The sequence below is a fragment of the Nelumbo lutea genome, chromosome 3 (genome assembly GCF_056320005.1).
Source record: "Nelumbo lutea isolate HS-2025 chromosome 3, American lotus-T2T, whole genome shotgun sequence".
Classification (NCBI taxonomy): domain Eukaryota; kingdom Viridiplantae; phylum Streptophyta; class Magnoliopsida; order Proteales; family Nelumbonaceae; genus Nelumbo; species Nelumbo lutea.
The window spans coordinates 68,020,554-68,042,520 of NC_142686.1; the positions used below are offsets into that span (position 1 = coordinate 68,020,554).

Consider the following 21,967-nt stretch of genomic DNA (forward strand, 5'->3'; position numbering starts at 1 on the left):
TTATTAAAAATAGTATGTAATATATATATATATAATTATTAATTATTTAAAAAATTAAAATATAAAATAATTATATACTTGTATACATTATCATTCTTTTAGACTTAATAAGTATAAATACAAATATAAATATAAATGTAAAACATAAAGTTTTACACTACATATTTAAATTATTAATTATTTAAAAAATCCGGCGGACTAGCTATCCACGCTCCCCACTCTTTCTTTCAATCTTTAGCTCTTGTTTGTTTTTGTGGGGCCTAGACTACGCCTAGTTGCGTAGCTCTTCCTCGTTTCACAACGTCACGAGACTCATGAATCCGTTTGCTACTATTTAGACACTTTGCAAGCATGAGCAACCAATTTTTGGGTCCCATGTAATAGGCGTAGCTTAAGACCGTGCAACGCCGCTACGGTCGAATGATTTCAACCGTCTGATTCGTTCCATTCCTCTAGGACTAGGTAGTCAAACAATCCAACGGTCTAAGCGAGATGATTATAATTATTGCCCGTCTCGTAATTCCGAGCAAGTTCAATTAAATGTAGCGTAGGGATGCATGTGACACGTATCTACTGGATCTCATACGTACGGAACAATTCCAAATCTTTCACCGACTTCGAGGCAGTGACTAGACATTCCAAATAGGGATTGGGTTCAGACATCAGCCACCGAATCGTACGCTTGGAAAGAGAATCATTGATCGAATGGAATTCAGGAGTGTTTGTATTGTTTTATCCTGCATCAGTTACACATAATCGATTCGAAGTCGACCGCATCCGTTTTGGGTGAGGTGGAGCGTATTGTAGGAGCATTTTTCTCTTATCGCTTTTGCTTTTTTTGGGGTTTGTCGACACTCGACATATGCACACTCTTCTAATTGTCTCCAACTCCTATCATTTTGCCTGCCTTCCAATAAAGAAGACGTCTTTTTTCAGTCTCACGAAGAGCGAGTGAGAGAGAAGGGATTCAGAGGCAGAAGATTTCGTTCTGGTTTCGTCTCAGAGATTAACATTTCTGAGGTAGATTTGTCTTCTCTTTTCCACCCTTCTTCCTGCAAGTTTCGTATTATTATTTTCTTTCTCTTTGTTGGATTGGTGTATGGCGGTGTTCGTTTGATCATTTGGTGGTTGGTGGATGAGCTAGGGTTTTTGCAAATTTTTTATTTTGAGTTGAATGGAATTAATTATGTTATATGTTTTTCTTTATTTTTGTTAATATGCTCTTATTCTGAGTTAGGTTAATATGATGATTTTGTGATTGGTGAAACCCTATTTTCAGAGTTGTAATGGAATTAAACTTTTCTTTTTGGGATTCTAAAACGGAAATCTTAGGGTTTGGTAAGGTTGCTTTCAGGTTTCTCTGAATTTCTATGTAGTTCTGTTTTTGCTTGATTGTTTTAAGAATTTTAGCAGCTTTTGTGTCAGTTCCGAGCTTTATTTATAGATGCCGGAGATTCATTTTATTTTGTTTTTGGAAAAGGAGATTTTCTTTTTTGTATTTCTTTAGGGTTAATGTAGTGATTGATTATTCATTAGTCCATCTTGGTTGTCGAAAGATCATGATTTAGTAAACACTAATGATGGATAAACGTATTTGTTGACATATATTTCTTTTCTTTCCCTTCAAATTCTTTTAGTTTTATGTTTTTTGGTAAAAAAAAATTCTTTTAGTTATGGATATTTGGATTTGTCGAAAGCTTGGAGCGAGTTTTTCTTGTACGAAGATAGTTTTGAACTTAGGAATTACCTTTACTAGAATATATTGTTTTTTCCTTATTTTTTATTGCCTTTACTAGAAATCTAGAACAGATTGTTTGTTCTTTCACATAAATTACCTCTGCTGTTTGGTGCAGATATAACATGTCGTACCATCGAGGAGATGACTTTGATGACATGGCTTACGACGGAGAGGTGGGAGATGTAGTGGATGAGATGGATGATGAGTACGATGGCAGAGGTGATGGCGAAGCAGATCTTGATGACTACGAACTGGTTAGTTTTTATCGTGCTGTTGAAAATCTTGTTAATAAATTAACTAAGCTTAGTGGAGTGAATAGTTTCCAAGCAGGCAAGGTGACAGTGCCTTTTGTTGGGTGCCTTGCATGAATGTCATAGATTATATAAAAGAAAGGTTCCTGCCTTGGTGACTAGACGCCCTCCTTCACCCGTCTAGTGACAAAAATCACAAGGCAGACTCTTTATTGTAATGTTATCACTATCTATGTTAGTATTTCCCATTATGTAGCTTATGCTATGTTTAATAGTTTTACTATTAGACAAGATACAGAGGTTTTAAGAAGAAAAAAGAAAGAAAGGACAAAGAGTTGCCTTTTTCTACAAACTTTGTGTGTGTGTGTGTGTGCGCTCTCTCTCTCTCTCTATTACATTAAATAGCAGGGGCTCTACTCTTGTTATAGTATTCTTTAGTTGCTAATAATTTTGTGGCATACAATCTATTAAATACTTATTATGTTATATAGTGTTATGTTTGAAATATTGAAATTAATTGATTTAAAATGTTATTGTCTTCTGGATACAACATTCATTATGTTTAGTAAAGTGCTATTGGTTGGCATGCACAATTAGGAAAATAATCTAGAATTTTGATCTTCTTTATAAAGTTTGTTTACTAGAATCCTTTAGATGCCTTAACGACTATGATAGAGTTCTTTGTCAATTAGTTTCAGTTATTTAACTCAAGGTTTTGTATTGGTTGGTATGTACACTTAGGAAAATAATCTAGAATTTTGATTTTTTCTTTGGAAAGTTTCTATTGCCTAGATACCTACCTAGGTGGCGCCTAGGCAACTATGTGACTAGGTGCTTCATTATTTACTAGAAATAATGTTAGAGTATCTTGTTTATTAGTTTCAGTTATTTAACTCAAGGGTTTTCCTGTTCTTTGCATTTTTCTTCGTTGATTTGAACTTTCTTGCATAATATCTTCTTTATTGATGGTTATCTTAACAGTTCTGATGTCTTCATGTTTCCTTGGTTGTGTTGACTGGCAGCATAGCAAGGTAACTGATATAACTTCTGTTCACGCAAGGAAAGGGAAAGATATTCAGGGGATTCCATGGGAAAGATTGAACATAACTAGAGAAAAGTACAGGAAGACAAGGTTAGAGCAGTACAAGAATTATGAGAATATCCCTTCATCAGGAGAAGTTGTAGATAAGGTATGCTACAGTCCAATATTTATTTTATGACTTAAAAATAATGAACCGTGTTTTGTGGGATGGGAAACTATTGATTATATTGGTTTTACATAGGAATGTAAACAAATGGAAAAAGGTGGTAACTACTATGAGTTTCGGCACAATACAAGATTGGTGAAGCCCACGATTCTCCATTTTCAGGTTGGTGGATTTCTTATTTATCATGTGTGGTTGTTCTTGGTATATTGACTTCGTTCGCATTTTGTTTTGGTTGTTGTGACTTGTGGCATACTAGTACCTAAGCATATTTTTATTTTTGTATGCTACTTTGTTGTAAATTGTAATTTCAGCCTTCTTTCCTTTTACCAAGTTGTTTTATGACATATCTTCTCTTTAACCATCTTGAGTGTCTTGGCGTGGTGCTTGTACTAAGCTCGGAAGTATTGCTTTATAGTGGAAAACTCATTATTTTTTCAAGTATTCTAAATTGTTTTGGAACTAGTTCATTCTTGATATTTTGTTTCAAAAATCTAGTTTAAGGCTTGAAGGTTTTTCTTCATGGTCCATTTTTTTTTTGATAAATAACATGCCAGCATTTCATTATTATTATAGTACAGATATAAAATGAGGATCCAGATTCCAGAAGAGGGAGGTAAATATATCTACCTCACCTCAAACCAACTATTACAATTGATCCCAATACAATTGGCCCCTATTTATGCCTTGCATGGCTAACAAGTTAGCCAGCCCATTTGTTGATCTTGGAACCTATCGGATAGATAATATGATTTCCCTTGTTAGGTATTAACCATCTAACCTTCTTTATGGCATCTCTATAAATCCAAGCAGCTGTTTTCTGATCCTCTAACCAACCAATTGCCACTTGGGAGGCCCCTTCAATAACCACCCTTTCTAGGTTCAACTCTTTGCCTTTTGAACCCCATGGGGTCAGCTACGTTTTTTTTATTGGAATCGGTAACTTCATTAAGAATTTTCAAAATATTTCAAAGTACAACTGTCAATCCCATATTATGATGTTGACCCAAGTTACATACTAATTACAATACTGCCCAAAACATGTTCTCTCTTACAGTCCCTTGTTTTGCTAAGGTATCTGCTAGCGCATTAGCTGACCTTCTTGTTCACTTGAAGCACATACCAATCTCCCTTGTTATATTGAGTATTTTCCTTATCATTTGTCTATATTTCCATTCTCCCAATCGGCCTGATTGCATCCAACCAATTAGCAACTTAGAGTACCCTTCAATCTCCATTTGATGTAACCTTTTATAGTTTCATAGCGTGGCTCATGAGTTTAGTCCTTATATAATTATTACAACTTTGTATTATCACCTTTGTTCTTAAACATAGACACCGTACTGCTATTTCTCTAATCATCAGACATCCTCTTTTTCTTTTACTATCTTATTAAATAGCTTAGTTGGCCATAACAAGCCTACCTCTCCCATACCTTTCCGCATTTCTATTGGAATCCTTTCAGGTCCTCATGCCTTTCCCTTCATCTTATTTAGTGTCTCTTTTACTTTAGTATGTCTAACTCTGCAAAGGTAACAAGGTATTTATTATTTTTAACACTACTAGTTGGATGCTAGGGAGAGTCAAGTCATTTTAAGTGAGGAAGATGGAAGATTGAGGTGGAATTTGAGAAAAGAACTAGAAGTGATAATTCTTAGAGAGGAGATTTGTTGATGACAGAAAACAAAGCAGGAGGGAGATGGCAACGCCAAATTCTTCCACACAATTGTGAACAGTAGAAGAAGAGAGAAATTTGTAGCAAAGTTGGAGGTGAATGGAGTGACTTCGACAAATCAAGAGGAGATGGTGAAGTGCTTTGTTAATCACTTTAAGGCAGTGTACAAAGGATTGGAGGGTAAGGTAATTGGAGAGGAATTTTGATTTGGATGAAATTAAGAGGGATGTATTCTCTATGGATAGATCTAAAGTCCCAATCCCTAATGGTTTTACGATGGCCTTTTAACAGGATTGTTGGGTGATTATCAAGGAGAATCTTTGGGCTGTATTTGAGGAGTTTGTTGAAGAACCTTTTATCAGCCAAGGTATAATATTTATGCAACCTTTCTAGCCTTCATAGTGATACCAAAGAAAGGGAATTTAATTCAGTTCATCCCAAAGATTTTAGACCCATTAGCTTGGTGATTAACATTTATAAAATTGTGGTGAAAATGTTGTTGCTGAGATTGAAATCTGCCCTCCCTGTTTTCATAGCTAGTTCCAAAGGGCCTTCATTCAAGGTAGACAGATAATTTGATTGAATATTGATTACTAATGAGTGTGGAGGACTTAAAAAGAAGAAAGAAGCAAGGCTTTATATGTAAGTTGGATCTTGAAAAAAAGCTTATAATTCAGTGTATTGGCCATTCCTTCTTGAGATCTTGAGGTGATATGGTTTTGGGGAAAGATGGTGTGGCTGGATTGGAGATTGCGTTAAGACTTGTCATTATTCAGTCTTAATAAATGGAGTGGTTAAGGATTTCTTCCCAACTAGTAGAGGGTTGAGACAGGGGGACCTCTCTCTCATTTTGTTTACCTTGATAGTGAATGTGTTCAGTAGGTTGTTAACAGAAGAAAATTGAAGGGGTATTTTTAGAGGATGAAGGATTGGAAATGACGACCTGATATTTACACGTCTACAGTTTACAGATGATCCGATCATTTTTTTTTTTTTTTTTGTGAAAGTGGGGATCCCTAGATAGCAAAAAAAATTTGAGGTGGGAAGTGGAATTATTTGAATCTATGTCTAAGTTGAAGATTAATTTCGAGAAGAGTGGAGTGGTTGGAACAAACCTAAATGAGAAGTTGGTAGTTGTAGATTCCTTTGATTGACCAACGTTAGACTGGCCGTTGGAATATCTAGGGATGCCCTTAGGGGACAACCCACGGCAGAGTAGGTTTTGGGATCCAATTCTAGAGAGATTGTAGTGTGGAAGAGGAATTATATATCTTTAGGAGGCAAAATTACTTTGATAAAATTTACCCAAGCTAATCTACCAGTTTACTACATGTCAATCTTCAGGATACCTTTGAGGGAGGTGTTAAAGATAGAAAAAGTCATGAGGGATTTTTTATGGGAGCTTGGGGAAGGAAGAAGGATTATCTGATTGAGTGGGAAGTTCTTTGTAAGAGTAGCAAGCAAGGGGGTTTGAGGATAGGTAATCTAGGTAAGAAAAATTTGGCCTTGTTGGGTAAGTGGCTGTGGAGGTGGCCTTTGGAGAGGGAGAGACTCAGCATGAGGTGGTTGAAAGCATTCATGAGCGAGCTGACAATGGTTGGGATATGGGTGTATCTCAACAGGTTATGTTGGCTTCTCCGTGGAAAGCCATTCATGGTATTCTCCCCCAGTTTTTAAATCTAATAAGGTATGGTGTGTGTACCAGAGACAAGGTTTTGTTTTGGGAAGATCTCTGGGTTGGTAACTCGATTCTCAAGGACCTTTTCTCCCTCTTTGTACTCTCTCTATTTTTAAGAATCAACCTTTACAATGCTTTGTGCTTTCTCCCCCTTATCGGGTGTCAATTGGGATCTAGGGTTGAGAAGAGGTCTGAGGGACCATGAATTTGATCTGGTTGCCTCACTCCTAAAAATTCTTGATTCTGTTTTTTTGGATCCTATCCTTTCAGATAGTAGAGTATGGATTCCTAACCCTAAGGGCCTCTCCCTACTGTTGTACTTGTTTCTCTCTGTTTTTTTCTAATAAAATGTTCCTGTTATTGATAAAAAAAGTACACTGCAGTCTCTTAGAGCTTATCAGTGTGATTATTTCCTACCATCATCCATTGTGGTTTTTTGTTGTCAAAACCTTGAAGCATCCTGCATTATTTGATGATCTGGATGTTCCTAGGTGAATTATGTTATCTTTTGAGGCTTTTTTTTTGAAGGATAGAAGAAAATATTTTATTAAAAAGAAAAAGATTACAAGGCATTGGATGTCAAGGAGACGTCCCAGATTGAGTAACAGCTGGACAATCTGAAAAGTTTCTTCATTACGACGTTGTAATTCTAGAATACCCCAAAAATTCTCTATCAAATCCTCCCTTCTAACATGATCAAACTCTGGCAGAACCAGCACCCAGTCTGAAACCAATGAATCCACAGCCGAAACTATTAGTTCCATACTTTTTGCTTTTTTTTCGAATGCTCTTCTATTCCTTTCAGCCCACAGCGACAAGCAAACTGCAAAAGGAATACAGCTCCACATAATTCTGGCTTTCTTTCTGCCACTAATTTTCGGCCATCTACAGAAAATCTCAGCAGGAGATGATGGATGGAAGACTTGACTTTCCAAAAAGGAAGGAGTAGAAATTCCAGATGAAATTTGCCACTTTGCACGTATAGAACAGATGAAACACTGTCTCCTCATCCATTTTGCACAGATAGCAGAATCTTGGAAGGAAAAAGCCTCTTTTCTTCAAGTGATCTGTGGTTAGAAACATAGAAAACTGTTGAGGGCAACCATCCAAGCAAATGCCTCCACTCTTGGCATCTGTGGGTTCCCCCACACTCCTTTCATGCTAGCAGAAACCTGATTGTCTCTTACCAAAGCCAAGTAAAAGGATTTCACAAAAAACTTGCCATCCTTGCACTCTTTCCGCCGAAGACCATCCTCTGAAGTGGGAGAGGCATTGGACTGTTCTAGTTTGTTCAGCAGCTGAATGCACTCTTCCACTTCTTGTTTGTGCAGGGGCCTTCTGAACCTAGGGCTCCATACTAGTTGCTTCCCCCTCAATTCATAGCACTGATCAATGGTGACTTGATGCTCAGTCAGTCTATATAATCTTGGACAAATTTCACAAAGTTTCCCCACTCAGTCCATTCGTCTTCCCAAAATCTTATCCTTGAACCTTTTTCCAACTTTAAACTTCGTCAGATCCCTGAATCCTGGTTGAATCTCATAATACCCTTCCACACACTAACCCCACAAGTCCTTGAAACTTACCTCGGTTCCTACCCAAACCTCACGACCCCATATTTCCCAACCACCACCCTCCTCCACAGTGCTTTCTTCTCTCTTTCCTGCCGAAATGTCCACAACCATTTTCCTAATAAAGCTTTATTAAAAGTCCTAATTCTTCTTTCCCCCAAACCTCCCCTTTCCTTAGGCCTACACACTTTATCCCAACTCACTAGGTGGAACTTCTTGGCCCTTCCTGCCCCTTCCCACAAAAAATCCCTTTGGATCTTCTCTAGTTTGTCAGCCACTCCCTTCAGAACCTTCAATAGAGAAAAATAATATGTGGGAAGGCTTGAAAGCACACTCCTAATGAGGGTAATCCTACCTCCAAAGGACAAGTACTTTGCCTTCCACCTGTCTAGCCTCTTCTCCACCCGCTCAACAGAGGACTCCATATGTTAACAGCAGATATCTTTGAACCAACCGGTACCCCCAGATAAAGGAAAGGGAATTCCCCAACAATTCAGCACTGATGCAAACTGCTCCATGTTACTTCTGCTAATATCCCCGATTCCAATAAGGTGACTTTTTTCAAGATTTACCTTTTTTTTTTTTTGATAAATTTTTTCAAGATTTACCTTCAAAACTGTCACCATTTCAAAATTTGCTAAAATGGCTCTCAAACTCAGCACCGGATCGGCAGATGCATCTAAAAAGATGAGGGTGTCATCTGCATACTGGAGATGAGAGGTAATAGGCCCCTCTACCCCTGATTTGAATCCTTCGATCCAACCCAACTGAGAACTTTTCTTCATCAGAAGATTCAGAACCTCCATGACTAATACAAACAACAAAGGGGAGATTGGATTCCCTTGCCTTAGCCCTCTTGGTGCTTGAAAAAAATTCCGAAGAGACCCCATTGATGATAATAGACTAGGAGACTGAAGAGATGCAGCCATAAATCCAGCTTCTCCACTTATCCCCAAACCCCATTAGCCTCTGAATCTCCTCCAAGAAGCCCATTCGACATGGTTGTAAGCTTTTTCTATGTCTAGCTTACAGACCAGGCCGAGCCTCCCACTCCTTAATCTTGAGTCTATGCATTCACTTGTCACCAAAACTCCGTCCAAGATCTGCCTACCTTCCACAAACACCATCTGACTTGTCCGTACCACCTCGTGGACCATATTTTTCAGCCTACTATCTAAAATCTTAGCCAAAAGCTTGTATGGGCTGCATATCAAGCTAATTGACATGAAATCTTTCAAGTTCGCTGACCCATCCTTCTTCTTTATTAGGGAAAGAAAAGTTGCATTGCCCTTTCTTTCTAGCAATCCAGATTCCCAAAACTCCGGCAACCAGTTCAGAACATCTTTTTTTATTTTTTCTTCTGATGAGTAATGAAGTTTTATTAGTTCAGAAACTGCTTTAGAATTGTAACATCATACAACAACCCGTTGAGAGGCATGAGCTGCAGCCTCTCCCCTTGTTTGGCTAGTAATAAATTACATAATTCACAGCTGAGCCCGAAACAATTCTTTCCTATTTGCCCCTTGTTTGGCTAACACATCAAGTAAAGTATTTACTGATCTCCCCACCCACTGTATAAAAACCAGCCATCCTTGTCGGCCAAACAAGTTTGTTAATTTCATTCTTCTAGCACCATATGGTATCCTCGGGGTTTTTCAGCCAGCCCACCACCACTTTGGAACCCCTTCAATGATTAGTTGCTCTACCCCCAGTTCAGAACATCTTCCTCCATGAAATACCAGCAACTTTTAGTGAAGTTAAAAGTTGATGCCATTAGGTCCAGGCACCTTATCCCCGCTTATTCTCTTCAAAGCTTCCCTAACTTCCTCTTTTCAAACCTCCTTTCTAGCCACCTTGCTGAAACCTCACTCAGATGATTGAGAGATAAGCCCCCCAATGACACCCAGCTCCATTGTCTACCTCAATACAGCCTCTTGTAAAAGTCCACCACCCTCTCTTGAATCTTTCCCCAAGTTTCCACCCACTTCTCTTTCACTTGGATCATTGATATCAGATTTATCCTTATGCCGCTTGCAAAAGCATGGAAAAAGGCAGAATTTTTATCTCCTTTTAGCCAATTAACCCTGTATTTTTTTTTTCTCCATCTGATTTCTTCCCTTAAAATTAGACTTTCTAATTCTTTCTCCAAAACTTCCCTTTCCACCTGAGCTTCTCTCCTGCTGTCTCCATCTTCTAATAATCTGTCCAGGTTTGACAATTTCTCCAACGCTTCTTTCTATTCTCCTTTTCCTCAATCACTTCCTTCTCCCCTTCAGCTCCTCCTTGATTAACTGTAATTTATCCAAGACTGTCTGCCCTGCTGAACTTGCCCTCTGCACACCTCTCCACTTCCCCTCTACCCACTCCATAAAGGTTGGTTGCTGCATCCAGGTGTTTTTGCATTTTATTTATCTATTGCTGAATGATAACATGACTTTATGTCCTTTGCATCTCAAAAAATTTGTCTTTGTTTTCTGCTTGGTTGCAAATAGCCTTGAGTTTTTCATTCAGGATGGTCACTAACTTACATTTTATTTTCAGCTGAGGAATTTGGTTTGGGCCACCTCAAAACATGATGTTTATTTGATGTCAAATTATTCTGTTATTCACTGGTCCGCATTATCTTGCAATTTGTTGGAGGTCTTGAACTTCTCAGGGCATGTGGCACCTTCTGAGGTTTACTCTTTATCTCTATGCACTTCTGGCATTCCATTGTTATTATTAAAATGGAAGTTGAGTGTAAATCTATTTATTTGTTGAGGGGTCTTTGTTTTCTTTCTTTAGAATAATTATGGTTTGTAGCTGCTTTTTCTTGGACTGAACGACTCTTATTTGGTCATGAAGAAACATCCAGGAAGCTTGTTGGAAGGTTTCACACAGACTCAGATTAGCACACTTGCAGTTAAAGGCAACTTTCTTGTTGCAGGTGGTTTCCAAGGAGAACTTACTTGCAAGGTGAGGTTGTATTTTACAGCTTCAACTGGTAAAAAAATGTGTACAGCTCTATATGAATGTTGAGTTTATACAAAAATTTACTAATTTACTGATACTTCAATATGTATTTTATGTTTATGATTTGACAAAAAATGTCCGTGATGCTATTAGATGGGGTGGCTACAGTATTTTTTTGATCAATAGGGTGTCTACTGTAATTACCAACATTTGTTTGTATATGATGACCAATTCATATGCGTCTTTTCTATTTCTGAATCTTTTAGCTTGTGCATTTCCCCTTTCCAATTGCATAGGCATAAGAACAAAATACATCCATCGACATATTACCATCATTCATGCTAAAATAATGACATTACAATCCCATGCACATAGACTGGCCTCCCAAAACATACTTTGCCTGATATATTGTTCCCAAACACATCATTGGAAACCAAACATGTGCAAACATGAAGTGATAACATTTAGTTGGATGTTTAGACAAAGGTGGATGGTCTGTGCATTAATTTGGTTCCATAAGCCAATCATATATAGATTGTAGGGGTGATCGTCAAGTTTTTTATTTTTTATTCTAAAGGTTTTCTCAAAACGAAACAATAGAGGTTCAAGAGATTTCAGTGGCTTCCCAATCGTATGGAGGGTACTAGTCATAGAGGTCCTCTTTAAGTAGTCAGCATGGGCAATCAAGATATATTTTGTTTTTTGCTTGGGTTGGTTTAGAAGTGGGCCCTAATGTCTATTACTGTTCAAGGAAATCGAGTTGAATAGTAGAAGCCTGAGGTGTATGAGGTGTTAGATTTGGATATTTTCTTGTGGAGAATGCCTTGGAGGTCATGTATTTTCTCTTTTCATAGGTAGGAAGGAAACTAAAGATTTAATTCTTAGAACGTAAGAGCCAAAAATGAAGTCTAAGATTATATATATATATATATTCCAAAAATGAAGTCTAAGATTTTATATATCAGTGTTTTAAAAGCGCAAGGCGCAAAAAAAGGTGCAGGGGAAAATTTGCGCCTGATGCAAATTAAACATAATATTAATAAAAGGTGCAGGGGAAAAAATGCTGAAAAATAAAAAAATGCCAAAAAAATAAAAAAAAGCAAAAAATCAAAAACAATATTAAACATAATATTAATAAAAGATATAAACTGAAATTTTAAATAAATGCTTTAGAAAACCTATTATCTAAAATTAAAAGACAAACATAACATGTAAAGCATATTCAAATGAACATTTAAAAATAAAATCAAACATATAAAACATTTTCAAGCATGTAAAACCCACAATCTCTTTTTTTCTTCAATTGCATTATTTCAAGTAGCTAATGTGATGTAAAACGTACATTCCTGATTCTACAAGCTGCCTTTATGCCACGCCCCTCGAGGCATGCCCAAAGAAGTCCATGTTAGGGTCTTAAATTCTTAATTTTCACACAAAAAATAACGACTTTATAAATTTAATTGCCTTTTAAGAAGATATTTTATTAAGATGAATGAATGAACAACCCCTATTTGCTAATGTTGTTCATTCATTCATCTTAATAAAATCTCTTCTTGAAAGGCAATTAAAATTATAAAATCATTATTTTTTTGTGTGAAAATTTAGAATTTAAGACTCTAACATGGACTTGTTTGGGCTTGCCTCTAGGGGTGTGGTCGGGGTCTGGGGGATTCAGCCACTAGATTCAAAAAAAGCAAAAAAGGTTATTTGTTAGATATTTGTTTTATCTAAGGCATTCGCCATGCTATTGGTTGATCTAAGCACCCAATGGAAAGTAGTCTCTAGCCTTACCTGCCATCTTCTTTATCTTCATAATCTGTCAGTATTGCCACAATCTATGGTTCTTGTCCCATAGCCACCCCACAACTATCTTTAGTTTCCTTCTACTTCTTATGCCCCAAAGTGCAAACCTTGCAAAATTGCTTGCAATTCTGATTTAATGGAGCCTCCATAACTGACTGGTCCTGTATAGATTGTAAAGATTTTACCATCTTCACCTCTAAAAGAACCACTTATCCTTAAATGGCCCAGATTTCCAATGCTACTTCCATTAAAACTTAGACTCAAAAGATTGCTTCTAGTTGGAGTCCATTGAATTGAATCTCTAGCCCTTATGGTTGATGTATTGGCCACCCTACTTCACCCTCTTGGTTTTTCATCTGTAGAGAAAGATGCAAATATGCTCAAAGTCTTTATCTAATATTCTAATGCACTATCTTGTAGGTACATTTTCTATAATTGTTTCCATTGTATTTGCTATTCCTTTGAAGAATCTTGTATTCCTACTAAATACCCCACAAGATAGTAGCTTTTGTACATCTCCATGTTGCTCTCTCTCTCTCTCTCACTCAATAATGTGGTAACAAAGGATGAATTGAAAAGATCCTTCACATGAAACTAGTAAGTGTTGGCAAGTGTTTCATAGAGGATAAATCAATCAAAGAATTTTCAAGGATATTGAAAAGGTCTGGTGATATCCAGAAATTGAAAGTCTCGTGACCCCTTCCTTAAACCTAGATTCCAAATTTAACATAGTTGAAGATAATGACACAAAAGAAGATATGTGTTTATTTTTAAAAGCCAAAATGGCAAAAAGGTTTGGGAACCTTCCTTTGAAAGGACATTTTCCCACCAATAGATCCTCCAAAAACTTGGCTCCGGTACCATTATAAACATTATACCTTTCCAAGCTTAGAAAGGCTAGTTAAATACTTGATATTCCTTTCCTAGGTCAAACTAAAGTAGCTCTTGCATTCAAACCAACATCTCATCCATTTGCTAGGGGTGTTCAAATTTGGTTCATCAAACCGAAAACTGAACCAAACCGAACCAAACCAAACCGAATAAGCCAATTCGGTTTGGTTACTTCGTTTTTTAGTCCATTTGGTTTTATGATTTTAGAAATCAGTTTTCGGTTTTCGATTCAGTTTGAGAAAAACATTCAACCGAACCAAACCGAAAACTGAGTACATATATTTACATTTTAATTATAAATATTAATATGAATATTAACATTACTATTTATATATATAATAATATATGGTATGTATTTTAATTATAAATGTTAATATATTTTAGTAATAATTATTAATATAAATGCAGGTCACACTTATATTTTAACTAACCAAATTAACTGAATTAAAACCAAACTGAACCGATTTGAATTCGGTTTGGTTCATGAAAATGAACTAACTGAAATGCCGGTTAGGTTCTATTTCTGAACCGTACTGACCGAATGAACACCCCTATCATTTGCCATGATTCCATGAACTACTAGCCTCCACTCTTTGCCTTGGTTTGTCCGTATCCAAGTCACCTCAAGATGTGGAAAGCCTTTTTGATGCTAAATTCCAAAGACAACCAAGGAAGAGGGAAAGGATCATGTAGACTATCCATAAGAGCAGCTATAGTATGGGCTATATGGGAAGAAAGGAGCAATAAGCTGTTTTAAGAACTAAGTCAAAGGAGATGATCATTAAAGGTGTTAATGTTAAGGTAGCACATTGGGCTAAAACAAATGATGCTTTTAAGGAGTTCTCAATTGATGACATCATTTGGGATGGCATGTAATTGTGACATCTACAACACTCGGATCCAAGGGAATTGGATTCCGTCGGCTAATAACAGAACCAAGCTAAACTTTGGAAGCTCAATTGGTAATCATGGACCTTCTAGAATTGGAGGGGCATGTAATTGGATTCCATCAACTTTACTGTGGCATTTTGTTGAGGTTGGTGATGGGACAATTTGGTGGGTAGAGATACAAAAATTTGGAGTGGGTTGCCTTGGTGGGTAGAGAAACAAAGATAGGGAAAAGAAGTTTTTACTCATAACCTTTCCTTCTCGACTCAATTTTTATAGACCTAAACATATATGCAACCTTGAGAGGCCTTCAAATTTTTTTTTTTATATAGCTCTAAGATTCATGACTTGGTCCACCAAAAACATTAATAAATACCAGTGTGTCATCAGCATATAGTAAATGTGAGATGGATGGTCAAAGAGGGGAGATCTGAATGGAGAAAGATGGTGGGATCATTGTTGGCTTGGAATGATCATACGAGGGTATGCCTGGGCTTTGGAGTTTCTGGGGTTTTGGTGGTAAGATTTGATTTAGATGTCTGTAAGGGCTGGGAAATACAAGTTTTTGTTTTTAAAAGGGGTTGGAGGGTTTGGGTGGTGTGGGTCTTGGGCTTTGATCTATTCTGGATGATATTTTTGTCACCCATTTGTATTCACGTCTCTTTATTTCTTTAATAATTTTTATTTAGAACAAATAAGGCAAGTTGGGATCTGCCAACAAAACACATCCCGACACCCTACCAACAGGACCTGGCACCACACATGTCAGCTTGAGACTGGGACCCACCATAAAAGTGGGACCCTCCATGTATGAGATGTGTGGTGTTGGATCATATTGGGAGGGTGTTGGAATGTATTTTGTTAGCAGGTGATCTGGACTCAAAAAGGCATGCTGTGCAGAAGCTACTGACTTGGACTGCTTGACTTTGGGGACTACTAGTCCAATCAAGTTCTAGAGCAATTAAAAACATCTTTTTTAGGCATTTGTATATTTGCGGTACCTTCTCAGTGCCCTATTATCATTACACTTTCTTATTTCTCTTAATGATTATATGCTTTTACCGGATTTCTGCTGTAGCGTCTGGATCAGCGGGGAGTCAGCTTCTGTACAAGGACAACTTATGATGACAATGCAATCACAAATGCTGTTGAGATATATAACAGTTTGAGGTATTGTTTTCTATTTAATTTTGCTCACTTTTTTTTTATTGCCCAGGATCTAAGTTTGATTTACAAACTTCTTGTAGTGGTGGAATCCATTTCATGGCATCCAATAATGACTGTGGTGTACGGGAATACGACATGGAGAAATTTCAGCTTATGAATCACTTCCGCTTTCCCTGGCCAGTAAATGTCAGTTAATTACTTTCTCCTATTTTGTTAATGAGTTCATATAGTTCAGCATTTTTCATTTTTCCCAATGGTTAAATTGTATGTAAGCTAGTTTGTTCTTACACAAAATCTCCTTGCAGCACACGTCAACTAGTCCAGATAGCAAGCTTATCACAGTAGTGGGAGATCACCTGGATGGATTACTTGTGGATTCACAAAATGGGAAGGTACAAGAAGTTATATTGATTATTGTACAATAATCAAAATGGGAACACAAGGCAGAATCTATTGGGGTTGCTTTACTTACAAATTGTTTTGATGATACGCAGACGGTGGAGACATTGGTAGGCCATTTAGATTACTCATTTGCTTCATCATGGCACCCTGATGGCCGTATATTTGCCACTGGGAACCAGGACAAGACATGCCGAGTATGGGATATTAGGAAATTGTCATCACCCATTGCAGTTCTCAAGGGCAATTTGGGAGCTGTACGATCAATCCATTTCTCTGCAGATGGACAGTTCATGGCAGTGGCAGAGCCTGCAGATTTTGTTCACATATATAGCACCAGGGCAGACTTCAAGAAACGGCAAGAAATTGACTTCTTCGGTGAAATATCTGGGGTATCATTGAGTCCAGACGACGAATCTCTCTTCATAGGAGTGTGGGATCGGACTTACGCCAGCTTGCTTCACTACAGCAGAAGGCATTCATATGGCTATTTTGATTCCTATCTGTGATTTATCCATCCGGGGTAATGATCCATCATCCACGAAAGTACTTACATGAAGGTAACAGTGCAACTTTCAACTAAATGTCGGTGGCTGTCTGGTTAAATGACTGATGTAGAAAATCCAGTCGTGCAATTCTTACATTTATATAGACGTACCGGGAAGAAGTCGGTGTTTAGCTCCAGCCAGAAAATCATCGCAAGGTTGTGATTTCCAGTCCTAGCTGTAAAAGTTGAATCGTGTTGCTTGTACTTATGGGGGGACTGCCTAGTTGTATTTGGATTATTTCTAATTTTGTACTGAGCTTCTATAGCTTATTTTCTGATTTTCTTTCTTTTCCTCTTGTAAAGGATTCTGAAAATAATGCATAGATATCATGGTTACCGCTATAAAATTAAGGCTGGGCAAGTCGATTACAAGTCCAAGACTTCCTCCATTTTTTTTTTTTGTTTTTTTGTTTCCTTTGGCGGACAATGGACTGGGTGACTGCGGTTGCATCGGCGCTGTTGCGTTTGCAAATCTTTTGGAACCCATCCTTCATACGGCGTTTAAATTTAAACGTCAAGTGGGAAGAACACAAAATACGCCACCTTGGTCGTTACTTTGTTAGGGATTTCTGTCTTGAATTGCAAGACCATTTACTCATAACCTTACTTTTTTATAGAGCCACGCCCCTACTGTGTACATATTGTCTTCAAGTATCCCTAAGCCTTCTGATAATTATCTAATAGACAGTTCACATGTGATATCACGTGACTGCTTTTTTCAAATACTTATTTGTGGTCGAAAATGCTATTCTCAATTTGGGATGGAGATGAACCTTAGTTATTGGTGACCAGTTCTGCTATTGGTAGTCACTGGCAACAGTACAGAGATGAAGACGAACCTTAGCTATTGTTGATAGTCACTGGCATCAAAAACGACATCGGTGGCCAAATGTAAAGACACCATTCTACATGAGTTGGAGGAGGAAGGAGGCCTAAGAGCTGCGTGTTAATCGACTGTTGTACTATGAACACTTGTCTAAGCTGAAAAGGTAAAAATTTCTCCAAATCAACTGCTGACGAGGACAATAATCACCAGTGGAATCATTAATTTGAGGTGAATGAGGTATTGCACATCTGTATAGGAAGTTGCAGATGTGTCCATGTGGACAGTGTTGAATAGATATAGACAATTTCTAGCATCTCCCAGTTTATTTGATGCTTGATTTCAAGGATCTCTTGACTCTATCCGATGTCACCATGAAGGTTTTGTGTCCATGGTGGTGGAGATTGCGTAACAGTTGTAGCTCGGAATGGAAAGGCTGAAAATGTTGGGTGTGAGTATTATGATTGTCACTATTATGTAAGTTATATATTGCGTACGGTTTTGCCATTTGATAATATTGATACTAACCCATGTTTGATGATTAGCTGGTTGAAAAAAGAGGACAGTGCTTGTGGAGTTACAATAATGAAAAGAAAAAAATTTTATGGTTATGTAGTGGCATTGAGATATAATATAGCTGGGTGAAAATGACTGCTAATTCTTTTGTAGATGGATTGGATTGGCCAAGCAAGGGGTGAATAGGAAGGTTTTTTTTTAGGCTAATTTTTTATCTTCTTTCATTGTAATTTGCTGATGGGGAGTTAAGACTTTTTATCTCCCCCTTATTGTACCTGAAGCATCATAAATCTTAATAAAGTTTTTGTTATTGATAAAAAAAAAGATGTAACTTTTTCTTGTGGAAAGATGATGCAAGGATTTGTCTATGTGGAATTGGAGTTTGTAGAGTCTTCAGAATCAAACGGCTTGGCACACAAGAGAAATGGTTTTGGGTTTGTACAAAGTTCCAAGTAAAACAAGTTTGTAATTAGTTTATTTGGTTCAATCTTAAAACGTTGAACCTCACCTTATTTTGTAGGATGCAGGTGGGTGTAATTAAATTCTCATGGATACATTTGGTAAAAATTGTCTAGCATAGTGTAGGGAACGTAACCATTAAAGGAGATAGGGCAGGGCCTCCTGGAAGCAAGGAAAGGTTATCTAAAGACACACTAGATGAAGTTGAAACAGTAGTCCAATTAGAGAAGGATAATTTAGACAGAATATCCGAATTTTACGATAAATTATTGAATCGTATAAAAAAACTTGTGAATTAAATATGTATAATATGTTTTGGTAATGTTGCATAAACTTGTTAACATGTAATGATGAATATGATGAATCTCGGAGGATGTAATGATCAAACTGATAAATTTTCATGTTCTCCTTTTAGACAACAACAACATTATAAAGCAGTTAACTTGATGGTTAGAATAGATTTATGTTGTGATTGATAATAAAAGGGCACTGTAACTATATTGAAATTTTGGATAATATCTCTATTTCACAAGACCATGCAAAACGCTTGTATTTGAAGATGCACTAACCATCATACTTTATTGGCACTTTCATCCATTTATTACCTCTCAGAAAGGAAAAGTTTGAACAACATACTTGAAATTATCCCCCACTTTATTTTTGTTAAATAAATTAGGATCAAATCCATTAACAAGTAGTCATACTTCTGCTCTAAATCATCTTCAATCATTAACAAGAAGATATCACAGCTTTATAATTCGACTTTTGCCTGACAACGCCTTCAAAAACTAACATTGCGATTGCATGGTCTGAAACGTTGACACAAGAAAATTCCAAATGTAGGATGTCCAAAGAATGAAATCTTCCTGTCATGTGCTAGTGCAGCATGTTAAGAAGAGCAGGGATCCAAGATGGGAAGAAGAGTTTCAGTTTATATTGGATGAACCACCCATTAAGAGAAATTTTTATTCATAAAAAAAAAAGAGAAAATAAGTGTGAATAACAACCTCATCAATCAGCCTATCATATTTAGTTATGACCTCTTCACCAGCCTGAAATCAGCCTATACAAGTTGCTAAATCTGACTAAGGGCTTGTTCTGTTTTATGGTTGGAAAATGTGTGGCTCATCTCAGAACACACCAGACTAGAACACCATGGTGTTCTAGAACACACCATGCGTTCTGTAGGCTGTAGTGTGGTGTGTTCCGAGATGAGACACAATGAATGATATGTTCTGCATTATGGTGTGTTTTTAATAGAATGTGTTAATGTGTGACACATAATATTGATCATGCATCAACACATACTTTCAATGTATATGTTATATGAGTCCCATTTTACAATTAATCAAAAGAAATTTTAAAATTAATGCAAACAAATAAAGCATCATAAAATCAATGTTTTAAAAACCAACCAGGAGGCATGAATCATTTTTTGCCTTTAAGTCATAAGTCACTAATTTGACAATAAAAAAATAGTGGGGCAAGGCGCATCGGGGTTTGCTTACACATTTAGTGTGTAACCCATAACTTGGTCATGGGGTTGAACGGGTCAATGGTTCAACCAAGTTGACCAATTACCAAGTTTTAGTAGAATTGGACCCAATATCATAGCCAGGTGACTATTTGAACTAGGGTTGTAAACAAATTCGATCTGGATTGGATTCAACAAAATCTGAATCCAATTAGATTTGAAAAGTTAGTTACTTTCAACTTTTGTATATAATAAATTAATGTATATATAATATATTGAATTTATTTTATATAGTATAATATAATATATAAAATATACTTTTATAATTTTAAATATAATATATAAATTTTATATATTAAAATCAATAAATATCATCATATAATCGGATTGGATGGAGTCAAATATGAATCTGATCCAATTGTTAATCGGATGCAAATTGTAAAATCTGAATCCGATTTGATTACATAAATACAGCATCTGAATTCATGATAAATTGAATCAAATGTTGATTGGGCCATGGAGTTTCATATATCATTGATAGGCCTATTTCAAACGGTTCAACTGGATGGGTTAAAGATAGGTTGAAAACATTGTATAAAATAATTAGACATAATAAAAAATAGGGTATTTCTCTTAAACTACCCGTATTGTTCATGAAATTGACAAACTGTACCCTTACCGTCTACACTACCCTTAAGTTCTGACAATTGACATGCCGGTAAACAGTAATAGAAAAAGTGAAATGTCGAATTTGCCCTTTACTATTCATTAAATTTTCAAAATAAAACCCAACTGGCTGTATAGACCAGTTCATTGCTCTTCGTGAGAGAGGATGCCAGTGTTTCCGTCATCACTGTGATTGCCACCGATGACGGTGCTGCCTTTCTCAATCCCAAAAACGATGGAAGCATTCCCCTGTTCTCAGATGCATCCGCAGCTAGACTGCCATTGGAATCACAGATGGATGAATTCCAGTCCGGATCAATTTCACACAGATCAAACGAAGTGAAAGGCTTAGGAATTCTATGAATCGAGTAGATTAAGAAATAGGAATAAGTACTAAATTCTAGAAAATTTATAGTAGCAGTAGTAATAATAACATCATAATAGTAATTGAAAACATAGAACATTGAGATTGAGGCTTTTATCATTTGTCCTCTAATTTCTTTTTTCTTCTGTTCTGTCCTTTTCTTTCTTCACTTCCCTCTCTCTCTCTCTCTCCAATCTAAAAAGCACCTCACGAGACCTCACTCGGAAGATCTTCCTCTTCTTCTCTTCTCTCTCCCTTTCCAGTCAACATTGCAAAGCAGATGCAGATTCATTGAACCCTTGTGTTCTCGGCAAAACGATTGCAGATATGAAAGGAATCGATTTCTTCTGCACCTCTCTAGCTTCAACCGCCATATGCGCAAGCATGGATCAACGGTCCATGGTTCGTCATGGTGGTCGAGCCATCGATCGCCACAAGCCTCCTTCCCTATTCATCTCAGTCCCAGGCTCCCACCCACCCACGAAGCCTAAACCTTACCATCATCAAAAGAGTAGGAAGAGTTGCGCTACGCCCATTGATCTCAACTCCCCTCCGGGTTCCTCCAGATATCTCTTGAGTCATGACTCTTCTGCTTTCTTCGACGTCTTGTCGGATTTCGATCCACCCAGGGAATTGGTTCTAGTCCAACGACCAACGAAGACTCAGGCTGTAAACACCGATCAGCCTCCTGCTTTTCAAACAATCTTCTTCAACTGGCTCTCATAACCAGGTTTGCTACGTCCCCCCACCCCCATCTCTGTACCTCCATTGCTCTTCTTTGTTCGTTGTTGCCATTAATGATGACAATGCATGATTGGGTTTAGGAGGATGGCCTTAAAGAGATATTGTGCAGGTTGTGGTTTTGAGGGTGTCATTGCACTGCAAGGGCTGTGAAGGGAA

General features: G+C 37.2%; 1 protein-coding gene across 1 annotated transcript; it reads left to right on the forward strand.

Annotated features, from left to right (window-relative positions):
* The first annotated feature begins 838 nt into the window (after positions 1-838).
* LOC148865422 (putative WD repeat-containing protein C2A9.03) lies at positions 839-17,112 on the forward strand. The gene is made up of 10 exons (XM_088975937.1): positions 839-1,020; positions 1,854-1,992; positions 3,012-3,179; positions 3,273-3,359; positions 10,660-10,794; positions 10,963-11,073; positions 15,731-15,822; positions 15,900-16,005; positions 16,125-16,211; positions 16,314-17,112. Exons 2-10 carry the CDS (start codon positions 1,861-1,863, stop codon positions 16,725-16,727), a joined length of 1,332 nt encoding a protein of 443 aa, XP_088832063.1. The 5' UTR covers positions 839-1,020; positions 1,854-1,860; the 3' UTR covers positions 16,728-17,112.
* Positions 17,113-21,967: the final 4,855 nt, after the last annotated feature.

Bases quoted from the DNA above. Each gene is read 5' to 3' on its own strand.
- LOC148865422 (XM_088975937.1), top strand. From the start codon at position 1,861: ATGTCGTACCATCGAGGAGATGACTTTGATGACATGGCTTACGACGGA. The intron at 10,795-10,962 runs GTTTACTCTTTA...TTGGTCATGAAG, and splicing joins GGCATGTGGCACCTTCTGAG to AAACATCCAGGAAGCTTGTT. The intron at 16,006-16,124 runs GTCAGTTAATTA...ATCTCCTTGCAG, and splicing joins GCTTTCCCTGGCCAGTAAAT to CACACGTCAACTAGTCCAGA.